We start from the raw sequence: 22016 nt of genomic DNA, 5'->3' as shown, positions 1-22016 counted from the left end.
TATTTTTCTTTTTCAGAATTGTTTGGCTGTTCTAGTTCCTTTGCCTTCACACATAGTTTTCATTTTAATTTTTCTGAGACAGGGTTTCGCTCTGCTGCTCAGGCTAGAATGCAGTGATGAGATCACTGCTCACTGTAGCCTTGACCTCCTGGGCTCAGGCAATCCTCCTGCCTCAGTCTCCTGACTGAGACTGCATGTGTGTGCCACCACACCTGGCTAATTTTTAAAATTATTTGTAGAGATGAAGTCTCCCTGTGTTGCCCAGACTGTTCTCAAACTCCTGGGTTCAAGCCATCCTCCCGCCTTAGCCCCCCAAATTGCTGGGATTATAGGTGTAAGCCATCGTGCATGGCCACACATAGTTTTAAAATCAGTTTTTTTCTGTTATATTTTCCTTTTTTTCCCCTAGGATATAGATTCTGAATATTTTACTTTTTATGGTCTGCATTCCTCCCATTTCTCTTAATTCAATTATATTTATTTATCATATGAAATTACTTAACAATGACTTATATTTGGTGACTATTTTACCACAAGTCTTTGTATGGGCCAGGCACTGTGGCTCACGCCTGTAATCCCAGCACTTTGGGAGGCCAAGGTGGGTGGATGGCTTGAGTGCAGGAGTTCAACATGGCAAAACCCTGTCTCTACAAAAAATACAAAAACTAGCTGGGTGTGTAGCGCACTCCTGTAGTCCCAGCCACTCAGGAGGCTGAGGCAGAAGAATTGCTTGAGCCCAGAAGGTAGAGGTTGCAGTGACCTGAAATCACGCCACTGTAAAAAAAAAAAAAAAAAAAAAAAAAAAAAAAAAAAAAAAAAAAAAAAAAAAAAAAAGTCTTGTATTTTTAGTCATTGTAAAATACAAGAGATTTTCCTCTATATATCATTATATAAAGATCTATGATAGAATATAATAATAGTATGGCAGATATAAAGGAGTAAAATTGGTCTTTCTCTATTTAAAAAAAGTCATCCAAAAAAATTAGCCAGGCATGGTGGTGCATGCTTGTAGTCCTAGCTACTTGGAGGCTGAGGCAAGAGGATTGCTTGAACCCAGGAGTTTGAGGCTGCAGTTAGCCATGATCATGCTACTGCACTTCCATATGGGTGACAGCAAGACTCCCATTCTCAGGGGGAAAAAGTCATGCTGGGAATTTGATTGAAATGGAACTGAATTTATAGATCACTTTGGAGGAGAAATGACATTGTGACTATATTGCATTTTCTAATCTATGAACATGGTATGTCTCTCCATTTATTTAGGTCCTCTTTGATTTCTTCCATTAGTGTTTTTTGTTTTGCAGCATACAGATACTACACAGGCTTTGACAGATTTATACTTCAGTATTTTAGCTTTTTGAAGTTATCGTAAATCATATTTTTAAAAATTTTATAAAATTGAAAATTCAGTTGTTCATTACTAGAATATAGAAATATAATTGATTATTTTCTAGGTTGATCTAGCACAATCTGGCTAATTCACTTATAAGTTCTAGGATCCTTTTTGTAGATTCTTTGGAATTTTCTTCATAGACAATTATGTTGTTTGCAAATAAGGTGAGTTTTATTTTTTCATTTCTTCTCTCTCTTGTTCTCTCTTGCTTTATTGCACTGAAGTGAACATATGTGTCTTGTTTTCAGTCTTAGAGGGCAAGCATTTAGTCTTACCAGTAAGTTTGATGATAAGTGTTGGGTTTTGATAGATGCCCTGTATCAACTTAATGAAGTGGCCTTCTGTTTCTAGATGGTTGGGAGTTTTTATCTTGAATTGATGTTGATTTTTTAAATGCTTTTTTTTTTTTTTTGCATCAGTTGATTTGGTCATATAGTTTTCTTCTGTTGTCTGTTAATATATTCGATATGAGATATATTGAACTATAGTTTTTATTCCTTTTTTCTTTACTTTTTCATTTTAAAAACCTGGTTTTGGTATCAGGACAATGCCAACCTCATAAGATGAGTTGGAATGTGCTTCCTCTACTTCTATTTGTGCAAGAGATTGCATAGAATTGATATATATATGTTTTAAATGTTTGGTAGAATTTGCCAGCGAAGCCATGCAGGACTGAAGTTTGTTTTGTGAAATATTCTGAATTAAGAATTTTATTTCTAAATGGATGCCGGTGGCTCATGCCTGAAATCCCACCACTTTGGGAGGCTGAGGCAGGAGCTTGAGGCCAGAAGTTTGAGACCAGCCTGGTCAACATAATGAGATCCCATCTCTTAAAAGAAAAAAAAAAGAAAAAAAGGAAGAAAGAAGGAAGGAAGGATGGAAGGAAGAACTTGACTTTTTTCATAGATATGCAACTATTCAGGTTATCTGTTTTTTCTTAGCTGAATCCTGGTAGTTTGGTAGTTTCAAGGAATTGGTGCATTTCATTCCAGTCGTTGAGTTTATCTACATAAGAGCTGTTCATAGTACTCCCTTGGTATTTTAATGTCTGGTAGGTCTGTAGTGATCTCCCCCTTTTTGATATTAGTAATTTGTATTTTATTCCTTTGTCAAACTGGCTAGAGGTTTAGCTATGTATATTGATGTTTTCAAGGTAACAGCTTTTGTTTCATGGATTTTTCTCTGCTTTAAAATTCTTTTTTTCAATTTCATTGATTTTTACTCTTTATTATATTCTTCCTTCTGCTTGTTTTTATGTTCATTTGCCTCTCTTTTTCTTTTTTTCGTTTTGAGATGGAGTCTTGCCATATCACCCAGGCTGGATTCGAGCTCCTGGGCCAAAGATTCTCCCACCTCAGGCTCCAGAGTTAACTGGGACTATAGGCATGCCACCACACTCAGCTTGCTCCTCTTTTTATAAGATAGTTTCTCAAGACAGAAGCCTGGAATATTTATTTGAGAATTTCTCCTCCGACTATGAGCATTGGATGCTGTAAGTTTCTTTCTGATACAAAGAATATAATTTTTAAGCTAGGCACAGTGGCATGCACTCATAGTCCCAGGAAGCTCAGGAGGCTGAGGATTGCTTAAGGCCAGAAGTTCAATCCCAGCCTGGGCAACATAGCCAGACCCCATCTTTTTTTTTTTTTTTTAGAAAAATAATATAATATAAATTTTAAGACCAGTAAGTTCCCTTTTATCAGAAAAGTAAATTGAGATTAAGTAGAATAAATAGCCAGAAACTCAGACATAATCTTTTCATCCTAAAATGAAATGAAATCAATTGAACTAGTTTACATTCACCTCTAGTTACATTGAACTAGTTACATTCAGACAAGTTACATTGTTTGATACAGTGTGAAAAGAGGTGCTAGAGCCTTGGACACAAGAGAAGCAACCTGAGTCACTTTTAGGAAAATCATGTTAAAGCCCGGAGGAAAGTTATCAGGTTGGAATCTTTACATGTGGTTCTCCATCTCATCACATTCCAGGAAAGAATTCTCAGTCGTTATGGGGTATGTTCCATGACCGTGGAAAAAGGCAGCAATTTGTGTTTTGTAACCTTGGCTGGTAATGCTGTCCCTTTATGAACTCCACTCAGGTTGGCCAGGCCCAGTTCATCCCGACTGGGGTATTACATAACTGATGGATTTAATTTAACAACTGACAATTACTGAGCACCTGCTCTGTGTCAGGTACTGAGATAAGACAATTGATAGGCTTTCTTTGCCTCTCCTTCTAAGGGCCAGTATTAACAAATTGCCTATTGGCCAGGATGATTACACCTGGGGATTTGAGTTCATGGACTTTTTCCTGGAAGCTCCCTATCTGTTTGCCTTCACTAGTAGAGATCATTTAGAAGGAAGAAGTGGCCATCACCATACAGCTGTAGCTGTCAAAGAGTTTGGTATTTATTCCATCTATCTCCTTACAGAGACGCAATCAGAGGAAAGTGAGCATCTACCCTCCCTTGCAGTGTTCTTGGTATTCCTACTTAAAAATGAAAGCTAAGAAAATTAAACAGTCACTCACAAACAGAAGAATAAAACATAGATCAGTATTTCTCTCGTCCTAGAACCGGCAGGATCAGGAGGGTGGAAGTTGGAGATTTCCAGGAGTTCAAACCATCAACAAAATCATAAAGAGAAAGGTGAATAATTTTGATTAGTGAAAATGAAAAACATGTATATGTTAGGTGCCGTAAAAAAACTAAAAGACAAATGACAAACTAGGAAAGATGGCAAAGGGTTGATAACCTTATAATATGAAAAGTTTCTACAAAATAAGAAAAAGATGACGTGCTAGTACAAAACTGGGCAAAGCATACAAACAGACAAATCACTAATGAAGAAATAGAAACGATCAATAAACTTTGTATTACTCATAAAAATGAAAATTAAATAGATTCTTTTTCTTTCCTATCAAATTGGCTGAGATAGAAAAAAAATAGTACCCTTTGTTGTCAAAAGTGAGGTAAAATAAGCATTAAAAATATTTTAATATAATTCATATATAGTAAAATCCATCCTTTTCAAATTCAGTGAATTTTAGTAATATTCACAAAGTTGTACAACTATCACCACGATCTAATTTCAGAACATTTTTATAAAGAAATTTCATACCTATTGGCAGTTACTGCCCATTTTACCCTTCCCAGGGCCCCTGGCAACCACTAGTCTACTTTTATTTGTATGGATTTGCTTATCCTGAGTATTTCATACCAATGGAATCATAGTATATAGCCTTTTGTATCTGTCTTTCACTTAACATAATGTTTTCAAGGTTCATGTGTGTTGCATCTTGCATTAGTACTTCATTCCTTTTTCTGTAGAAATAATATTCCATTGTGTAGATAATACCAGATTTTCTTTATTCACCAGTTGCTGGACCTTTGGGTCGTTTCCACTTTTTGGCTGTTATGAATAATGCTGTCGTGAACGCTCATGTACAGATTTTTGTTTGAACAGATGTTTTAGATTTTCTTGTGCATTATTTGGGAGTGGATTGCTGGGTGATATACTGTGTTTAACTTTGAGGAAATGCAGACTATTTTCCAAAGTGGCTATCCTATTTTACATTCCCACCTGCAATAAGCGTTCCAATTTCTTTACATATTTGCCAGCACTTGTTATTGTCTGCCTTTTTGTTTAAAAGCCATCCTAATGGGTATGTAGTGGTAGCTCCTTATGGCTTTGATTTGCATTTTCCTAAGAACTAATTATGTTGACTGTCTCTTCAATCCCTATTGGCTATTTGTATATCCTCTTTGGAGAAATGTCTATTCAAGTTCTTTGCTTTTTTTTTTGAGATGGAGTTTCGCTCTTGTTGCCCAGGCTGTAGTACAATGGCATGATCTCGGCTCACTGCAACCTCCGCCTCCCAGATTCAAGCAATTCTCCTGCTGCAGCCTCCCGAGTAGCTGGGATTACAGGCTCCCACCATCACGCCTGGCTAATTTTTTGCATTTTTAGTAGAGATGGAGTTTCACCATGTTGGCCAGGCTGGTCTCGAACCCCTGATCTCAGGTGATCTACCTGCCTTGACCTCCCAAAGTGCTGGGATTACAGACGTGAGCCACCGCGCCTGGCCTCTTTGCCCATTTTTAATTGGGTTATTTATCTTTTTATTGTTGAGTTGTAAGCATTTTTTATACATTCTAGATACTAGACCCTTATTAAATATGATTTGCAAATACTTTTCCCATTCTGTGGGCTATCTTTTAAGTTTTTTGATAATTTCCTTTGATGTACAAGTTTTTAATTTTTATATGAAGTCCAATTTATCTAATTTTTTTCAGAGCCCCCCTTAAGAAAGATTTTTTTCAGGTATTTTTTCTTTTGTTGCTTGTACTTTTGATATCATATATAAGAATCCATTGTCAAATCCAAGGTTTAAATATTTACCCCTGTGTTTTCCCCTTCCTTCCTTCCTTCCTTCCTTCCTTCCTTCCTTCCTTTCTTCCTTCCTTCCTTTTTTTAGAAAAGGTCTCTCTCTGTTGCCCAGACTGAAGTGCAGAGTGGCACAATCATAGCTCACTGCAGCCTCTAACTCCTGGGCTCAAGTGATCCTCCTACCTCATCCTGAGTAGCCTGGACTACAGACACATGGCACCATCCCTGCTTAATTTTTTCATTTTTATTTTTTGTAGAGACAGGGGTCTCATTATGTTGCTCAGGGTGGTCTTGAACCCCTGGGCTCAAGACATTCTCCCATCTCAGCCTCCAAAAGTGCTGGGATTACAGATATGTAATGGGGTGATTGACCTGGACTCTCAAAATGAAATCAGTCTACTCCACAGTGGAGGTAAGGAAGAGTATGCATGGAATGCAGGAGATCCATGAGGGCGTCTCTTAGTATTACTATGTCCTCTGATTAAGGTCAATGGGAAACTGCAACAACCCAATCCAGCCAGGACTACAAATGTCCCAGACCCTTCAGGAATGAAGGTTTGGGGCACTCCATCAGAAAAAAAACCAAGACCTGCTGAGGTGCTTACTGAAGGCAAAGGGAATACAGAATGGGTAGTAGAAGAAGGTAGTCAATACCAGCTATGCCCACGTGACCAGCTGCAGAAACGGGGACTGTAATTGTCATGAGTATTCTCTCCTTTTGTTAAAAACATGTTTGTGCAGTTATACATTTGTACTAAGAACATGTCTTCATTTTATTTCCTTTTTCCTTTATCATGTGACATAAGATTGACTTCATATCAGCATTTAAGTATTATTCACTTTATGTTATAGTATTTGGGTTGGGGATTGGTGCATTTCTGGTTGTACAAAGGACAGTTGTATTATGTTAGGTATAATTATGACCTTATTATTGTCTTTATTTGAAGATTATGTATAATCTTGGGAAATGTATATGGGTTCAGGTTGACAAGGGGTGGTTGTTATGGTTAATACTGTCAACTTGATTGAATTGAAGGATACAAAGTATTGATCCTGGGTGTGTCTGAGAGTGTTGCCAAAAGAGATTAACATTTAAGTCAGTGGGCTGGGGAAGGCAGATCCACCCTTAATCTGGTGGGCACAATCTAATCAGCTGCCAGCGAATATAAAGCAGGCAGAAAAACATGAAAAGGAGAGACTGGCCTCCCAGCCTACATCTTTCTCCCGTGCTGGGTGCTTCCTGCCCTCGAACATCATATCACACTCTGAGTTCTTCTGTTTTGAGACTTGGTCTGGCTCTCCACGCTCCCCAAGCTTGCAGACAGCCTATTGTGGGACCTTGTGATTGTGTAAGTTAATACTGAATAAACTCCTCTTTACATATATATATCCTATTAATTCTGTCCCTCTAGAGAGAACCCTGACTAATATATCATTAAAGTGAGACCCTGTCTAAAAAAAAAGAGAGAGAAAAGAGAGCCCTTTGATTTTATTTTTTCAGGATCTTTTTGGCTATTCTGAATTCCTTTCAATTTTCTATGAATTTAAGAATTGTCTTTTCCATTTCTGCAAAAAGTTTTGATAGGATTGTGTTGCATCTGTAGATTGCTTTGAGTAGTATTGACATTTTAACCTTAATAACAATAAGTTTTCCTATCCATGATTACAGGATATATTTCCATTTATTCAAGTCTTTTAAAAAATTTCTTAAAGTAATACTTTTATCTCCTTGGTTAAATTTATTCCTAGATATTTTATTCTTTTGGATGCTATTATAAATATAATTGTTTCCTTGATTTCCTTTTTGTTCTGTTGACTGCTAGTGTATAGAAACACTGATTTTGGCTTGTTGATCTTATACCCTACAACTTATACCCTACAACTTAGCTGAATTTGTTTATTGCTCTAGGTTTTTTTTTTTTTGGTGGGGGTGGTGAAGAGGGGTGGATTCTTTTTTTAAATATAAATAGGATCATATAATTATGAATAGAGATAGTTTTCTTTTCCTTTTTTTTTTTTTTTTTTTTTTTGAGGCGGAGTCTCGCTCTGTCGCCCAGGCCGGAGTGCAGTGGCCGGATCTCAGCTCACTGCAAGCTCCGCCTCCCAGATTTACGCCATTATCCTGCCTCAGCCTCCTGAGTAGCTGGGACTACAGGCGCCCGCCACCTCGCCCGGCTAGTTTTTTGTATTTTTTAGTAGAGACAGGGTTTCACTGTGTTAGCCAGGATGGTCTCGATCTCCTGACCTCGTGATCCGCCCGTCTCGGCCTCCCAAAGTGCTGGGATTACAGGCTTGAGCCACCGCGCCCGGCCGATAGTTTTATTTTCTTTCCAATTTGGATGCCTTTTATTTCATTTTAGTGCCTAATTGATCAGTCTACAACTTTTAGTGCAGTGTTGAATAGCCGTGGTGAAAATGGGCATCCTTGTCTTGTTGATGATGTTTAGGGGAAAGCTTTCATTACTTTTATCTTTGAATGTGATGTTGGCTCTGGGTTTTTCATAAATATGCCTTATTATGTTGAGGAATTTCACTTCTATTCCTAGTTTTCTGAGTTTTTTTTTTTTTTTTAAATCATGAAAGCACGTTGGATTTTGTCATGCCTTTTCAGCATCAATTGTGGGATCATGTATGCAATTCTTTACTTTTTCTGTTAATGAGGTGTGTTGGCATTGATTGATTTTCTAATGCTGAACTATCTTTGTATTCCTGGGATAAATCCCACTTGGCCATGGGGTATAATCCATTCAGTATGCTGTTGAATCTGTTTGCTAGTATTTTGCTGAGGATTTTTGGTCTATCAACCACTCACACTACCCTACTTGAGGCTACACTGTTGGCCATTCATTCCTTTGATAGTTGTTATTGTTGACTCCTTTCTTCCCAAACTATTCTTGGTGTTTCTGAGGCAGTATGCGCTCCTGTTTTTTTTTCTTTCATTTCTAGGCATTTCTGTGCCTACACTGTAGATTTTTCCTCTGTTCATCCTTTTAAGTGTTAGTATATCTCAGGGATCCTTGTGAGCCTTTGAGTGATCCCATCTACATCCAAACTTTTATTTTTATTTTTTGTAGAGATGGAGTCTTGCTATGTTGCCCAGGTTTGCTTCAAACTAGTGGCCTCAAGCAGTCCTCCTGCCTCAGCCTGCCAGAATGCTGGGATTACAGGAGTAAGCCACCTTGCCAGTTCCACACCCAAACTTTTTTTTTTTTTTGAGATGGAGTTTTACCTTGTCGCCCAGGGTGGAGTGCAATGGTGTAATCTTGGCTCACTGCAACCTCCACCTCCTGGGTCCAAACGATTCTCCTGCCTCAGCCTCTTGAGTAGCTGGGATTACAGGCATCCAATACCATGCCCAGCTAATTTTTGTATTTTTAGTAGAAACAGGGTTTCACCATGTTGGCCAGGGTGGTCTCGAACTGCTGACCTCATGATCTGCTTGCCTCAGCTTCCTAAAGTGCTGGGATTACAGGCATGAGCCACGGTGCCCGGCCCCAAACTTTTATATATTAGTAACTCCCAAGTCACTGTCTCTGGATAAGGCCACTTCTCTGATCTACATGTGGAGCCACCCCCTGAACAGCTCCACTACATTGTCCCATGGGTATCCCAACACCCAACAGAACTCACAAGTCTTTCATGTTTGGGCCTCTCTACCTGTCCAGAGACTATCAGAGTTGTTTAGGGCCATTTCAGTCTTAAGGAAAGAATGCTTTGCATTCAGTTCAAATCTGGGTTATGGCTGAGCACAGTGGCTTATGCCTGCAATCCCAGCACTTTGGGAGGCCAAGGAGAGAGGATTGTTTGAGACCAGGACTTTGAGACCATCCTGGACAACACAGCAAGACCTCATCTGTATAAAAAATTTTAAAAATTAGCCAGGCATCGTGGCTGGCTCTCGCCTGTCGTCCCAGCTACTCTGGAAGCTAAGGGGAGGATTGCCTGCCACAGAGGTCGAGGCTGCAGTGAGCTATGATGGCCCCATTGCACTCCACCCTGGGCAGCAGAGCAAGACCCTGTGTCAAAATAAATACATAAAAATAATAAAAATAAAAACAAATCCGAGTTATGCTGGCTTCTAGCTCTGTGTACTAGAGCGCATTCCTTAGCTTCTTCCTTGTTTCTCTGTTGCCTCATTTGTAAAGTGGGAATGATAATACTTGGTATTAGGATTAATGTGACCCATATTAGTTCTAAATGAACTGCCGTGATAGTATTGGTCAGACCTGAGGGGATACTGTACAAAGGGGTGAAAGTAATACCAAGCTGACCATTGTTTCTGCCAACCCTGACTTTTGTGCTTTCACCCAGTTTCTGGTGGAGAACCTGACTGACAGAAACCACATGAAAACTGGAGCCTTACTCTAATAACCCTGCTGGGTTTAATCTGCAGATTTATCTTTATAGCAAAATATTTTTTATTGTTTTAATTAAGATCCCTTTGGCTGGTGATCCAAATTGAATGTTATTCTGCTATATAGGAAACAGTATTTATTAATGTGTTTTTATACTTGATGCTTGTCTTAAGGTGATCACCTACTGATTTTCACTTAAATAATTGTGCTTTTCTGTTCCTTCTGTCTCTATGCTTAAAATCTTGGCTTTACCATTCATGAAAGAGAATGGAAAATATATCCATTAAGAATCAGATAAGAATTAGTTAGAGAAAGCTTGGAAATCTCCATATTTAAGTATGTTTTAACAGTGTTTTGAAATGATTAATTGCTTTGTTTTAAATATTGATAAGACACCATAAATTAAATATTTATACATCCTTTTCATATTTAAAAATAGATTCAACAACTATTAAAGCTATTAATACCCGAACTCCTAATCAAAATCAAATAAATTTTTAGTTTGAATAAGGCAATGGGATGGAAAATTTACTGTTTTTAAGGCTCCCTTTAAGCTTAAAAACTAGGTGCCTAATTTGTGAGTTTTTTTTGCTAAATTCACTTTTAAAATGACTTAAAAATCACTTACGCTTTATTTTTCTTTCAAATCTTTTTCTCCTAATATTTTAAAATAAGGAAAGGTGCCTCCGTGTTGGATACTATAATTGTATTCAAGTTTTTGCAACTCCATTCAAAAAAGTACGTATTTTGTAAGCTCTAACTGGACAGGTGGGCTTGATGAAGGGGATGGCTCTGAGGTGCCGGTTTTCAGCCACAGGCCCTTCAGCGCTTAAACAGTTACAGGCAGGGTAGGTTTCTGGCCGGAGCTCGGGAGCCGAGTCCTCAGGAAGCCGCAGAGGCCCCGAGGGCGCGGACTGGGCCGACGGGCGGCAGAGGTCGTCCAGCACCAGCTCCGCCCGCAGGGGCGGAGCCCGACCCGGCTTCCCCAGAGCCCGCCCTCCGCGCCGGGCGCCCCCGCGGCCTCCCCGGCAGCTTTCCCAGTGATGCAAACCCTCACTTCCCGCATCCACTTCCCCACAGAGCCCGCGGAGCCGGCGGGAGCCGCGCGCGCCGCCCAGCCGTGTGCCATGGGCAACATCCAGAAGAAGCTGACTGGCAAAGCCGAGGGTGGCAAGCGGCCGACAAGGGGCGCGCCGCGGCGGGGCCAGACCCCGGAGGCGGGCGCGGACAAGCGGAGCCCGCGGCGGGCCTCTGCGGCGGCGGCGGCGGGCGGCGGCGCCACCGGGCATCCGGGCGGCGGACCGGGCGCGGAGACCCCCGCCGCCCCACTTAGCCCCGCCGGCCTGAAGAGCCAGGGCAACGAGCTGTTCCGAAGCGGGCAGTTCGCCGAGGCGGCCAGCAAGTACTCGGCGGCAATCGCGCTTCTGGAGCCGGCAGGTAGGTGCGCCGCGCCCCGCCGCTTCCCGGGCCCCTTGCTCTGCGGTTCACCCGACCCCCAGGGGCCCCGTGGGAGAGGCGCTGCCGCCTCCTGAATGACAGGCGCCGGCATCGCTGCATTCCTCCCAGGTGACTAAGAGCGCCGTGCCACCTGACCTCAGTGAGCAGCACCTTGGAATGCGGGCATGTTCCCGGCCAGGCACATTTGCCTCCGTCCCCGCCGGGCTTTCCCTTGGTGGCTATTGCGGGTAGCAGCTCCGCCGAGTTCTGCATGATCAGTCTGTAGGACTGCAGTGCCACCCCACCGGAGACCTCGGCTGTCTTGTAATTCTGGTGAACTGTGATCTTGCTAATGGATTTTAACTGTATTTAATTAAATGTGATTTTTAGGAAGTGAAATTGCAGATGATCTAAGTATCTTATATTCAAATAGAGCAGCATGTTACCTAAAAGAAGGAAACTGCAGTGGCTGCATTCAAGATTGTAACAGGTAAACTGCACGTTTTCAGGTTTGTCAAGAGATTGTTATAATTTCATTGTGGTGAATGCAATATCCAAGATCCTAAATTTTCTGCCTAAGGATCTAATTTCTTAAGAGCTTTATGGTATGTTAATTGATTGATGCATAAAAATCAGAAATTATCTCATGTATATGAAGGGAGTCATAGAAGACTGTGCAAACTTTTTTCATTTCCACTGCTACTGCCTAATTCGTGCTCTTTTCATATCACTCCTAGACTACTGGAGAAGCCTGATAACTAATTCCAATCCACTGCGGCATCAGAATAACTCTCCTGAAACATTATTTTGTTCAGATTGTTTCCAACAGGCCTTTAATGGCTCAGTATTGGCTTCGAAATAACTGTAAACTTCTCTGTCACCACACTGCCTCCAAGCAAGTTTCTGCTTCCATTTGGTCTACTGGACCACTTGCTTACTCTCGCCCACCCTGTTCTCTGAGCCCTTGCCCAGGTTGCCCCTAATGGTGGTAATGCCCTTTGCATATCTTAGCTTCTGAAGTTCTTGCTCAGCTACCCCTTCTCTCTACCTTCTTGGGTGCCCCAGACTTCCTGGTCATCTGCAGGCCTATAACACCTACACTGACACTTGGTCACACCTCTAAGTCCTGTTATCCACTGAAGGGGGTTTAAACACATTGAGGTTAGGCACCATGTCTTTTCTTTTTTTAATAGACAACTAATCACTGTACATATTTATGGGGTACCGAGTGATGCTTCAATATATATGATGTGGCCAGGCGCAGTGGCTCATGCCTATAATCCCAGCATTTTGGAAGGCCGAGGTGGGCAGATTGCTTCAGGTCAGTTTGAGATCGTCCTAGCCAACATGATGAAACCTGGTCTCTACTAAAAATACAAAAATTAGCTGGGTGTGGTGGCACACCCTTGTAGTCCCAGCTATTCGGGAGGCTGAAGCAGGAGAATCGCTTGAACCTGGGAGGCAGACGTTGTTGCAGTGAGCCGAGATCCCACGACTGCACTCCAGCCTGGGCAACAGACAAGAGACTCTACTGTAAACTTTACATATATACACACACACATATTTATATATACACATATGTATATATATGTATATATGTATATACACATACATGTGTATATATGTATATATGTATATACACATACATGTGTATATATGTATATTTATGTATATATGTATATATGTGTGTGTATATATATGAAGAGAGTTATAGAAGATTGTGCAAACTTTTTTCATTTCTCATTTCCACTGCTACCGCCCTAATTCGTGCTCTTTTCATATCACTCCTAGACTACTGGAGAAGCCTGATAACTTCTCCATATATATATGAAGTTATCCATATATATCCATATATATGAAGTATATGTATATGTGTATATATGTATACATGTATATATACACATATATACATATACATATATATGAAACTATGTATCGTTGTTAACTATAGTCATCCTACAGTGCTATGGAATACTAGAACTTGTGCCTCCTATCTAGCTGTAATTTTGTATCCTTTAACAAATCTCTGCCTGTCCCCCACTTCCCCCTACCCTTCCCAGCCTCTGGTAGCCTCTGAGGAACCGTGTCTTACACAGCTTTGTACCCCTCGAAGCATATTAGTCACCCATGGTACTCAATAAGTTACCTGCCTGGATGGTAAATATCTACATAATAAAACATTGTTTTCCACCATTAAGTAATAAGAAGCCCAAAAGAAGAAGTCATGCCCTAGTTTGACTAACACAGCTCTGGCTTACCCATGTTGTCTCATATAATACTCTCAGAACCTCTAGTTTGAACAGTAAATTATGTGGACACTGTTTACAAGGTCAGTAATTTAGTATTGTTTTCATTGACTGTATCAGTTTATTGATACGGGTAAAGCTTGCTAGTATCTGTGCCTAAGTTTAAAAAGAAGGCCTGGAGGCACTTGGATTTTTTTGCCAGTTTTACATATCTAAATTTGAAGTGAATAATACTTATATTCTCTTTGACCTGACATCAGACCGCATCCTCAGTTGTGTTGGCTCATACTCGCTAATTATCACATTTTTCAGGATTTTGTGAGCTGGTTGATGTCAAGTTGATATTTTGAAATCTGCCATGGTGGGATACCATTTAATACCATGAAATGAGCAAATGCCACAAATCTGGGCTTCCCACCCCTCCTTTTTTCTTTACCCAGAGAGCCAGTTGTTAAGGGCTTTTACCAGTGCTCTTAACAGACCAGACCATGTGAATTTGTTGGATACCAAGCCCGTGGTGATTTGCAGCCAACATCCTTTCAGCTCAAGTGTCTGTTTCTAATACATAACCCTTCAGACTTGTTTTAGGCCTTTCCACAGTGAGGGAGGTCAGGACATTTTAGTTAAAACTTGAGACCCCTAACATTAGAGCTGCTGCAGAAGAGTGGATTTGTGTTGTCTTTACCTGAGATCCTCTAAAGCGATGAACATTTACTGGCTAAAATTGGCTGCGTTTCAGTGTAGACACAGGAGGAAGTCAAGGATGGGACTCCAGCCATAGTGTCCAGGGAAGCTAGAGTGGGGGCTTGTCCTAGGGGAGGGCAGGAGATGGCTTGCCTGAGAGGGAAGTGGACGTCGGTTTAGGTAGGTTGTGCTAACTAACTTAAGAGCTGTTTTCTAGGCAAGGAACCTGGCCTTGCTGTTGGTGCTGACCTCTGTAGAGACCGATCTACTCAGATGTTTTCTTTGATAGCTGGCCTACCAATCCCAGTGTAAGAGAAATGGAGATGAGGCCCAGCAGGGAGTGATTTTACACTAAAGCAGTGATTCTCAATCTTGTTTAAGGCTAGAGAAGCCACTCTGCTTTTGTGAACATCTTTTTAGCTCAAGTGATTATATTCAAATAGATTGCATACATGTTAAAGGGAGTTTTTGTGTTTTTTTGTTTTGTTTTGTTTTTTTAGTTTTTCAGTTAATTATCTTTTGCTCTTTGGAGAGTTCCATGAGGTTTTTTTTTTTTTTTTTTTTTTTTTTTGAGACTGAGTCTTGCTCTGTCCCCCAGGCTGTAGTGCAGTGGCGTGAACCTCGGCTCATTGCAACCTCTGCCTCCCGGGTTCAAGTGATTCTCCTTCCTCAGCCTCCCGAGTAGCTGGGATTACAGGCACTTGCCACCACGCCTGGCTAATTTTTCATATTTTTTGTAGAGAAGGGGTTTCACCATGCTGCAGGCCAGGCTGGTCTTGAACTCCTGACCTCAAGTGATCCACCTGGCTTGGCCTCCCAAAGTGCTGGGATTACAGGGATGAGCCACTGCTCCTGGCCCAAAACTTCTTATTACCAGATAAGTGGTATCAGGAGTCAAACACTGAGAAAGAAAAAACTTCACTTTTCTTATCTATCAGAACGTTTTTGGTTTATCTAAACCACACCAAAAGTCTTTTGGTGACTTTCCATTGAGGACATTTCAACAGGCTAAATACAAACGAATGTTGCCTAGTAATTCTCTGCTTTTTCTTTTTTCTTTTCTTTTCTTTCTTTCTCTTTTTCTTTTTTTCTTTTTTTTTTTTTTTTTTTTTTTTTTTGAGACAGAGTCTCTATCACCCAGGTTGGAGTGCGATGGCATGATCTTGGCTCACTGCAGCCTCTGAACCTCCTGGGTTCAAGCGGTTCTTGTACCTCAGCCTCCCAAGTAGCTGGGATTACAGGTGTGCACCACCTCACCCAGCTAATTTTTGTACTTTTTTTTTTTTTTTTTAGTAGAAACAGGTCTTGGCCAGGCTGGTCTTGAACTCCTGGCCTCAAGTGGTCTACCAGCCTCAGCCTCCCAAAGTTCTGGGATTACATACAGGCTTGAGCCACCATGCCTGGCCAGTTCTCTGCTTTTTCTTATCTTTGCTACTCTAACAGTCTTGAAATTAGAAGATTCTTTAGGGTCTTAACTGTGTTACCTTGAATAGATAGCCTCTTTTGTGAGCTCTGCTTCAAAAGTTCTGTGTGCTTACTTTTATGTATGGGTGGTTTTTTTCCTTAATGGAATTTCCATTAATAAGTTCATATTCATTTGCAGGATTGCGGTTACAGAAAAAAATCTTGCATTTACTGGGCAGAAAGTGCTAAAAATTAAATACATCATCTCATCAATTTTAGATCCCAAGCTTGGCTTAAGGCCATCTTGAATAGATAAATGGCACCTTGGTCATTGGAAGTCTTCTGTGAAGTGAAGGTAGTCACATGGTTGTGACTCTGCTCATAGAGTTAATATTACCTAAACAATAAACTGAACTAAATTTAAGGCAGTGGTACAGGTGACAGATCCTAATACTCACGGATCTATTGTCTAGTGTTGAAATATGTTTACTTGATTTTAATTTTATATTTTAAATAACATTTACTGTTTAAAAAAAACCAGTTACCTATTATAGAAAACTTAAGAAAAAACTAGCACAGCACAAAGATGATCATTAAAATCAATCACAATCCTAACACCTAGGCAGAGTGAAATTGGTTATTTTTTCAGAGAAGTGAAGCAGATTAAGTTTAACAGCATTTCTAGAATAACTTCAATGATACGCTAGAAGGGCTCCCACAAGTGCAGCTGAGTATCTGTATGATGTGGGGAGTGGTCTGAGTGGCAGATGACTCAGAGTTCCTTCATTTGCAGTGGTTCTGTGTGTACTGCGTTAGGCAGAGTGTAGGCTCTTGAGGGCTCACAGAGAAGTTTGCCAAGTGCCTCTCATGACCCAGGTGTTGATCTAGGACTAGGAATATAGCGGTGCTCAGGACAGGCAATGCCCTTGCGTTCACGAAGCTCACCTTAGAAAGAACTGACCTGTGGGCACATCACTCCTCATGTTTCTGTTTCTTCACCCACATAATGAACATATTAATATTTATCTGACAGGTTTGTTGTGAGATTAGATGGGGAAGTCTACAGTGATTAGCACATAGCAGATACTCTGTCAATGTTTCCTCATTGCTGAATCATTATAGACAGGAATACACAGCAGATTTCTAAGACTGTTGGAAAAAAAACAAGTTAAAGAAAGCAGCCCTTGCTCATGCTTTCCTGGAAAGTTAACTACTTGATATGTTAACTGCTTATAGCATGAGCTGAAAGAATAAATCCACAATCTTCAATGTGGACAGTCTGGTGCAGATGCTAGTTAGTAGGTTATATAGAAAGGAGGCTCTTCATAGGATCTCTGCATGGAGGACTTCTTTGCAGCTTCTGTTGATTTTGTTAAAACCAAGCGTACTATAGTTTTCATTCATAAATACAGATGGTCCTTAACTTACAGTGGTTCAATTTACAATTTTTTAACTTTACCATGGTGTGAAAGGGATACACAACCACAAGGTTTCAGTCTTTAAGCATTGGTGATTCTTTAACCAAAGACTCTGTGCTGCCTTTTGACTTAACATATTTTCAGTTTACCATGGGATTATTGGGACATAACCATATTGTAAATCGAGGATTATATGTACAGTTTTTTTATTGTTCTACTTCAGAATATAATGAAGTATATTAAATGCTGAAGTAGCTTTAAACACTTCAAACAAAACCAAAAAACACAACCATGAGATACATCTTTAGTGATATTGGAAACACTTCATAAGAATAAAACATGCAAGATGAAAATTCATGACTTAGAAGAAATCATTGTATGTTTAGTTCCTTGATTCCCTTCTGGTCTGTTTTTGAAGCCCTTTTGCAGCAAGTGAATCATAATAAACTAATAAGTTTTAGAGTGCCGATTTTCAAAATGTGATGCAACTTTTATGGTTCTGTACTTTATTATTAAATACATAGATGCAAATAAGAATTTTCTTTTTAATCTGTCAACAACAAGAATCTGTTGAAACCCTGCTCTGTGCCTTGTGCCATGCTGCTCTGTTAGGGGACTGGGGATGCCAGGGCATGCTGCCAGGGAGCTCTCGCCTCAGTGGGAGAGAGTAAATGCAGAGTGCTTTGCTATTGGTTTAAAAGAAAGGAACACAAATGTGATTGCTCTCTTACTCTGGATTTGCCTTTCTGGCATGTTGCCTGGTGCCCAAGACGAAGTCTCGGATGTGTACATATTTGAGAGTTTAGTACGCAGTATCTACTCACTGAAGTATATACGAAAGACCATTTTTCAAAACAAATGGTATATAATATTTTTGTCTTCTTTAGGGCTCTGGAACTTCATCCATTCTCAATGAAACCTCTTCTGCGGCGGGCAATGGCCTATGAAACCCTAGAGCAGTATGGGAAAGCTTATGTGGATTATAAAACAGTGTTGCAGATAGACTGTGGTCTCCAGCTTGCAAATGACAGTGTTAACAGGTAATTAATCTGAGGCAGCTACCTAAAATCTAGTTGTTTTGTACTGTTTTTCCCTTCCCCTCCTTCAAGAACATGTCAAAGTATAGCTGTGTTCTCAGTTACTTTTATCGCCTCAATGATTGCCGCCTTTTACTCCATTACATCAAATGGTTCTCTTCCTTAACTTAATTTCTGACTCTCTCTTAATACATTCTGAGTTGTTCTATAATGCCTTTGTATTTGTTTTCTGATCTATTTATTACTGCTCAATCTATATATATATTTTTTGATCTTAGTAACACAGGATATAACTCATATGTGCTGCTTAAATATATGTGGTGATAAGAAGGTATTTACATTGCTATCATAAAATCAGTACTAGTAGCTGGGTATGGTGGCTGATGCCTGTAATCCTAGCACTTTGGGAGGCCAAGGCGGGCAGATCACTTGAGGTCAGGAGTTTGAGACCAGCCTGGCCAACATGGCGAAACCTCATCTCAACTACAAATACAAAAATTAGCTGGGTGTGGTGGCAGGCGCCTGTAATCCCAGCTACTCAGGAGGTAGGAGAATTGCTTGAACCCAGGCTGTGGAGACTGCAGTAAGCTGAGATCACACCACTGCACTCCAGCCTGGACAACAGAGCAAGATTCCATCTCAAAAAAAAAATTAAAATTAAATAAGTAAATCAATCAGTACTAGCTGTAGAATAAGATCCAAAAATGTGGTGAAAACTGCTGTGTTGAATCCTCTCCTCCCACAGGATTTGCAGGTGTTCACTGGCACCATATCTGACAGTGGAAACATATCTGTTGTTTCTCCTGAGGAAAACAGCAATCTTCATGAGCCCGCCAGATATTTCTGTCATATGCCCTTGTAAATAGACACTTATCTAGGATGAGTAGTAATTTATAATGGTGAAATAGCAAATAATTTGGATTTAATTTATATTATGACCTATTTACTCCCAGCATGAGAATGGGAAGGTAAAAACTTCCAGACTTCATCAATTGCTTTCCGGTGAAATTTGAAAAATTACTAGTTGGATAACATTTCTAGTTATGCATGATATTTTCTGATCCCATTTGCTTAAAGTATAACTTCTGAAATATTTATATGTTACACTGTACCCTGTGCTGGACCACGGCCTGCTCCCCTCAAAAAAGAAAAAAGGGGAAAAACATTTCTAGTTATGTATGATATTTTCTGATCCCATTTGCTTAAAGTATAACTTCTGAAATATTTATATGTTACACTGTACTCTGTCCTGGACCACGGCCTGCTCCCCTCAAAAAAGAAAAAAGGGGAAAAAACGACATGATGTCCGTCTTTAAGCACACTAGAATATAGCTGGGTAGAAACAGTGTACAGCAGTTCATCCCCAGGCTGGGGGAAGGGATCACAGAGCGACCACGCCACCTGTGTCTGTATGGGCGGAACTTGTGGAGAGAGCACTTGAGGGGGCTTTGAAGGATGCCGAGAGAACGTGAAGAGACCTTAAACAAAATTGTCAAAAATGAGAATGGTAATTCAAGGTAAGTTTTAAAATCAGACCTTACCTTCCCATGTGGTCCCAGCCCTGCTGGAAAGATACATAGGCAGAGCTGACAACCGCTCTCTTGGTAGTCACAGGGAACCTGTCTGATCCCAGCCTGCCTAGAAGAAAGGGACATACATCCATTATCTGTGATGGGGTGAGATGACACTGAACCTCTGGCACCCACAGTCTCCTTGACCTTGAGCCTCCTTGGCCTTGATCAGGCAGTCTCACCTGGCCCTGCACAGCCACCCCACAGGGCGCCATCTGCTGCCTCCTTTTATGTGCCTGCAGGCCCTTTCTCCTTTTCGTCTTTGAATTCCTTCTCATCTATCAGGAGAGGACTTGCCTCCTCTAGAAAACTACTTTCCCTGATCTACTGTCTCCCTACCCCAGAGGTGCGCCTTAGGTTCCCTTTCTCAGTGCCCCCATAACACTGGGCCCTCTTTTATTACCCAGCTTCCATATTGTTTTTAAGTTTGCTGTCTCTCTGTCTAAAATTTTTTTCCTGTGGCTCTAGCAGGTGTTCCCTGAGGTCAGAAATTGTGTTTTTTCATCTTTGTTGCTGCACTGCCCCTATGTGTGCGTCTGGTAGACATCCTCAATAAAAATGAGTGCGTTTTCAAACAGAGAAGATAGGGTTCACTCCTTTGCTTTGGGGCATTGCTTGTTGCTTTTAATTCGCCCCATCCTCGGCTTGGTAGTTTTCAAGGTAGAGGTGGAGAAAGTAAGATCTTCTCACAGTGTTAGAAGTTATCATGAAATGGAAAATGGGGAGACACCGGAAGTATCTGGCAGAGAGGAGGGCCTGAAGAAAAGGTATTTTAAGAAGTCTAATTAATAGTAGGCTGAATGGTTGAAGGGAGAAATGGGTCTGAGAGACCATGATTACTGACATTTCTGACCTTTTTGCATTATGGTTTTTCTAAAAAATTGAGGTAGAATACACATACATAAAATTAACTAAGGTGTACCATGCAGTGGCATTTTGTACACACACCATCTTGGGCAGTCATCACTTCTTTCTAGTTCCAAAACATTTCCACCACCCCAAAAGGAAGCCCTGTACCCAGTAAGCAGCCACACCCCATTTTCCTTTCCCCCTAGCCCCTGGCAACCACAATCTGTGTTCTGTCTCTATGGATTTATCTGTTCTGATGTTTCATCTAAATGGAATCATATATGGCCTTTTGTGTCGGGCTTCTTTCACTTAGCATGTCTTCAGGGTTCATCCACGGCATAGCATGGATCAGTACTTCATTGCTTTTTATGGCTAACATTCCATTATATGCATGTATATATCATATCACATCTTGTTTATCCATTCACTGGTTGATGAACATTTGGGTCATTTCCACCTTTTGGCTCTTGTGAACAGTGCTGCTGTGAACATTGATGGACAAATTTTTGTTTGCATACTTACTTTCAGTTCCTTTTCGTATATGCCTAGGAGTAGAATTGCTGGGTAATACTATGTTTAACTTTTTGAAGACTGTATTATATTTGTTATATGTACTTAAGAAGGTTCATTTAAAGTAACTGACTTTTAAGACTCTTTTTTTAATTGAATGGTTCTTGTTGATATTTTGTTGATGAGGAGGCTTTGGTTTTGCCATGTATATTTTTATATACAATATCTATTTAAAATTTTTCACTATTTCTTATTTGTGAATCCCATATTTATGCTTGCTTTTCCATCTATTCCAGTTCATTATGGAAAATTAAGCAGCAGCAGCTTTTTTTGTTTTTAAATTTAAACATCTGTATTTATTTTGTTTCTGTCTTCCATTAACCATATTCCTCTCTTCCTCTCCAGGAATCTTATATGTTAAATTTCCCTGCATATACTTATTTATTCCCTGGCAACACATCATCTCTTTTCAGCTGCTTCTTCCTTCCTCTCTGCTGGTAATACAAGTTTTGCTTGAAAATTCTTTTTTCTCAAACTTCTTTTTCTTCTGCAATTCTGGGTGGTTATACATTAATTAAAAAAAATTTTTTTATCTTAAAGCATAAGATTCAATTATTATAACCAAAGATCACTATGGAAATTTAAGTTTAAGAAACTACAGGGAAAGTATGTGCATTACATTTGTCTACATATAAATATAAAAGTTTTTCACACAAAAAGT

General features: G+C 40.2%; 2 protein-coding genes across 7 annotated transcripts in view; one reads left to right on the top strand and one right to left on the bottom strand.

The window, feature by feature from the left end:
• The window catches only part of RNF19A (ring finger protein 19A, RBR E3 ubiquitin protein ligase), a 116158-nt gene that overhangs the window by 8621 nt on the left and 85521 nt on the right, over positions 1–22016 (bottom strand). Inside the window, exons 12-13 of one of the 2 annotated variants that reach the window (XM_050801179.1) lie at positions 19907–20003; positions 18363–19003 (exon numbers count right to left, since the gene is read on the bottom strand). In XM_050801179.1, the coding sequence (XP_050657136.1) occupies positions 18904–19003; positions 19907–20003 (197 nt within the window). In that variant the 3' untranslated portion in view covers positions 18363–18903. Of the gene's footprint in view, positions 1–18362; positions 19004–19906; positions 20004–22016 lie in introns of those variants that run through there. The other variant, XM_050801180.1, reaches the window with a different exon arrangement.
• Positions 1–22016, top strand: part of SPAG1 (sperm associated antigen 1) — a 77771-nt gene that overhangs the window by 38522 nt on the left and 17233 nt on the right. For all 5 annotated transcript variants that reach the window (XM_050801170.1, XM_050801174.1, XM_050801171.1 and 2 more), the window contains exons 11-13: positions 11220–11576; positions 11967–12066; positions 18216–18368. In XM_050801170.1, coding sequence (XP_050657127.1) covers positions 11220–11576; positions 11967–12066; positions 18216–18368 — 610 coding nt within the window. The remainder of the gene's footprint in view (positions 1–11219; positions 11577–11966; positions 12067–18215; positions 18369–22016) is intronic.

This window comes from Macaca thibetana, chromosome 8 (genome assembly GCF_024542745.1).
Source record: "Macaca thibetana thibetana isolate TM-01 chromosome 8, ASM2454274v1, whole genome shotgun sequence".
NCBI lineage: Eukaryota > Metazoa > Chordata > Mammalia > Primates > Cercopithecidae > Macaca > Macaca thibetana.
This window is presented reverse-complemented; position numbering and strand designations above follow the sequence as displayed.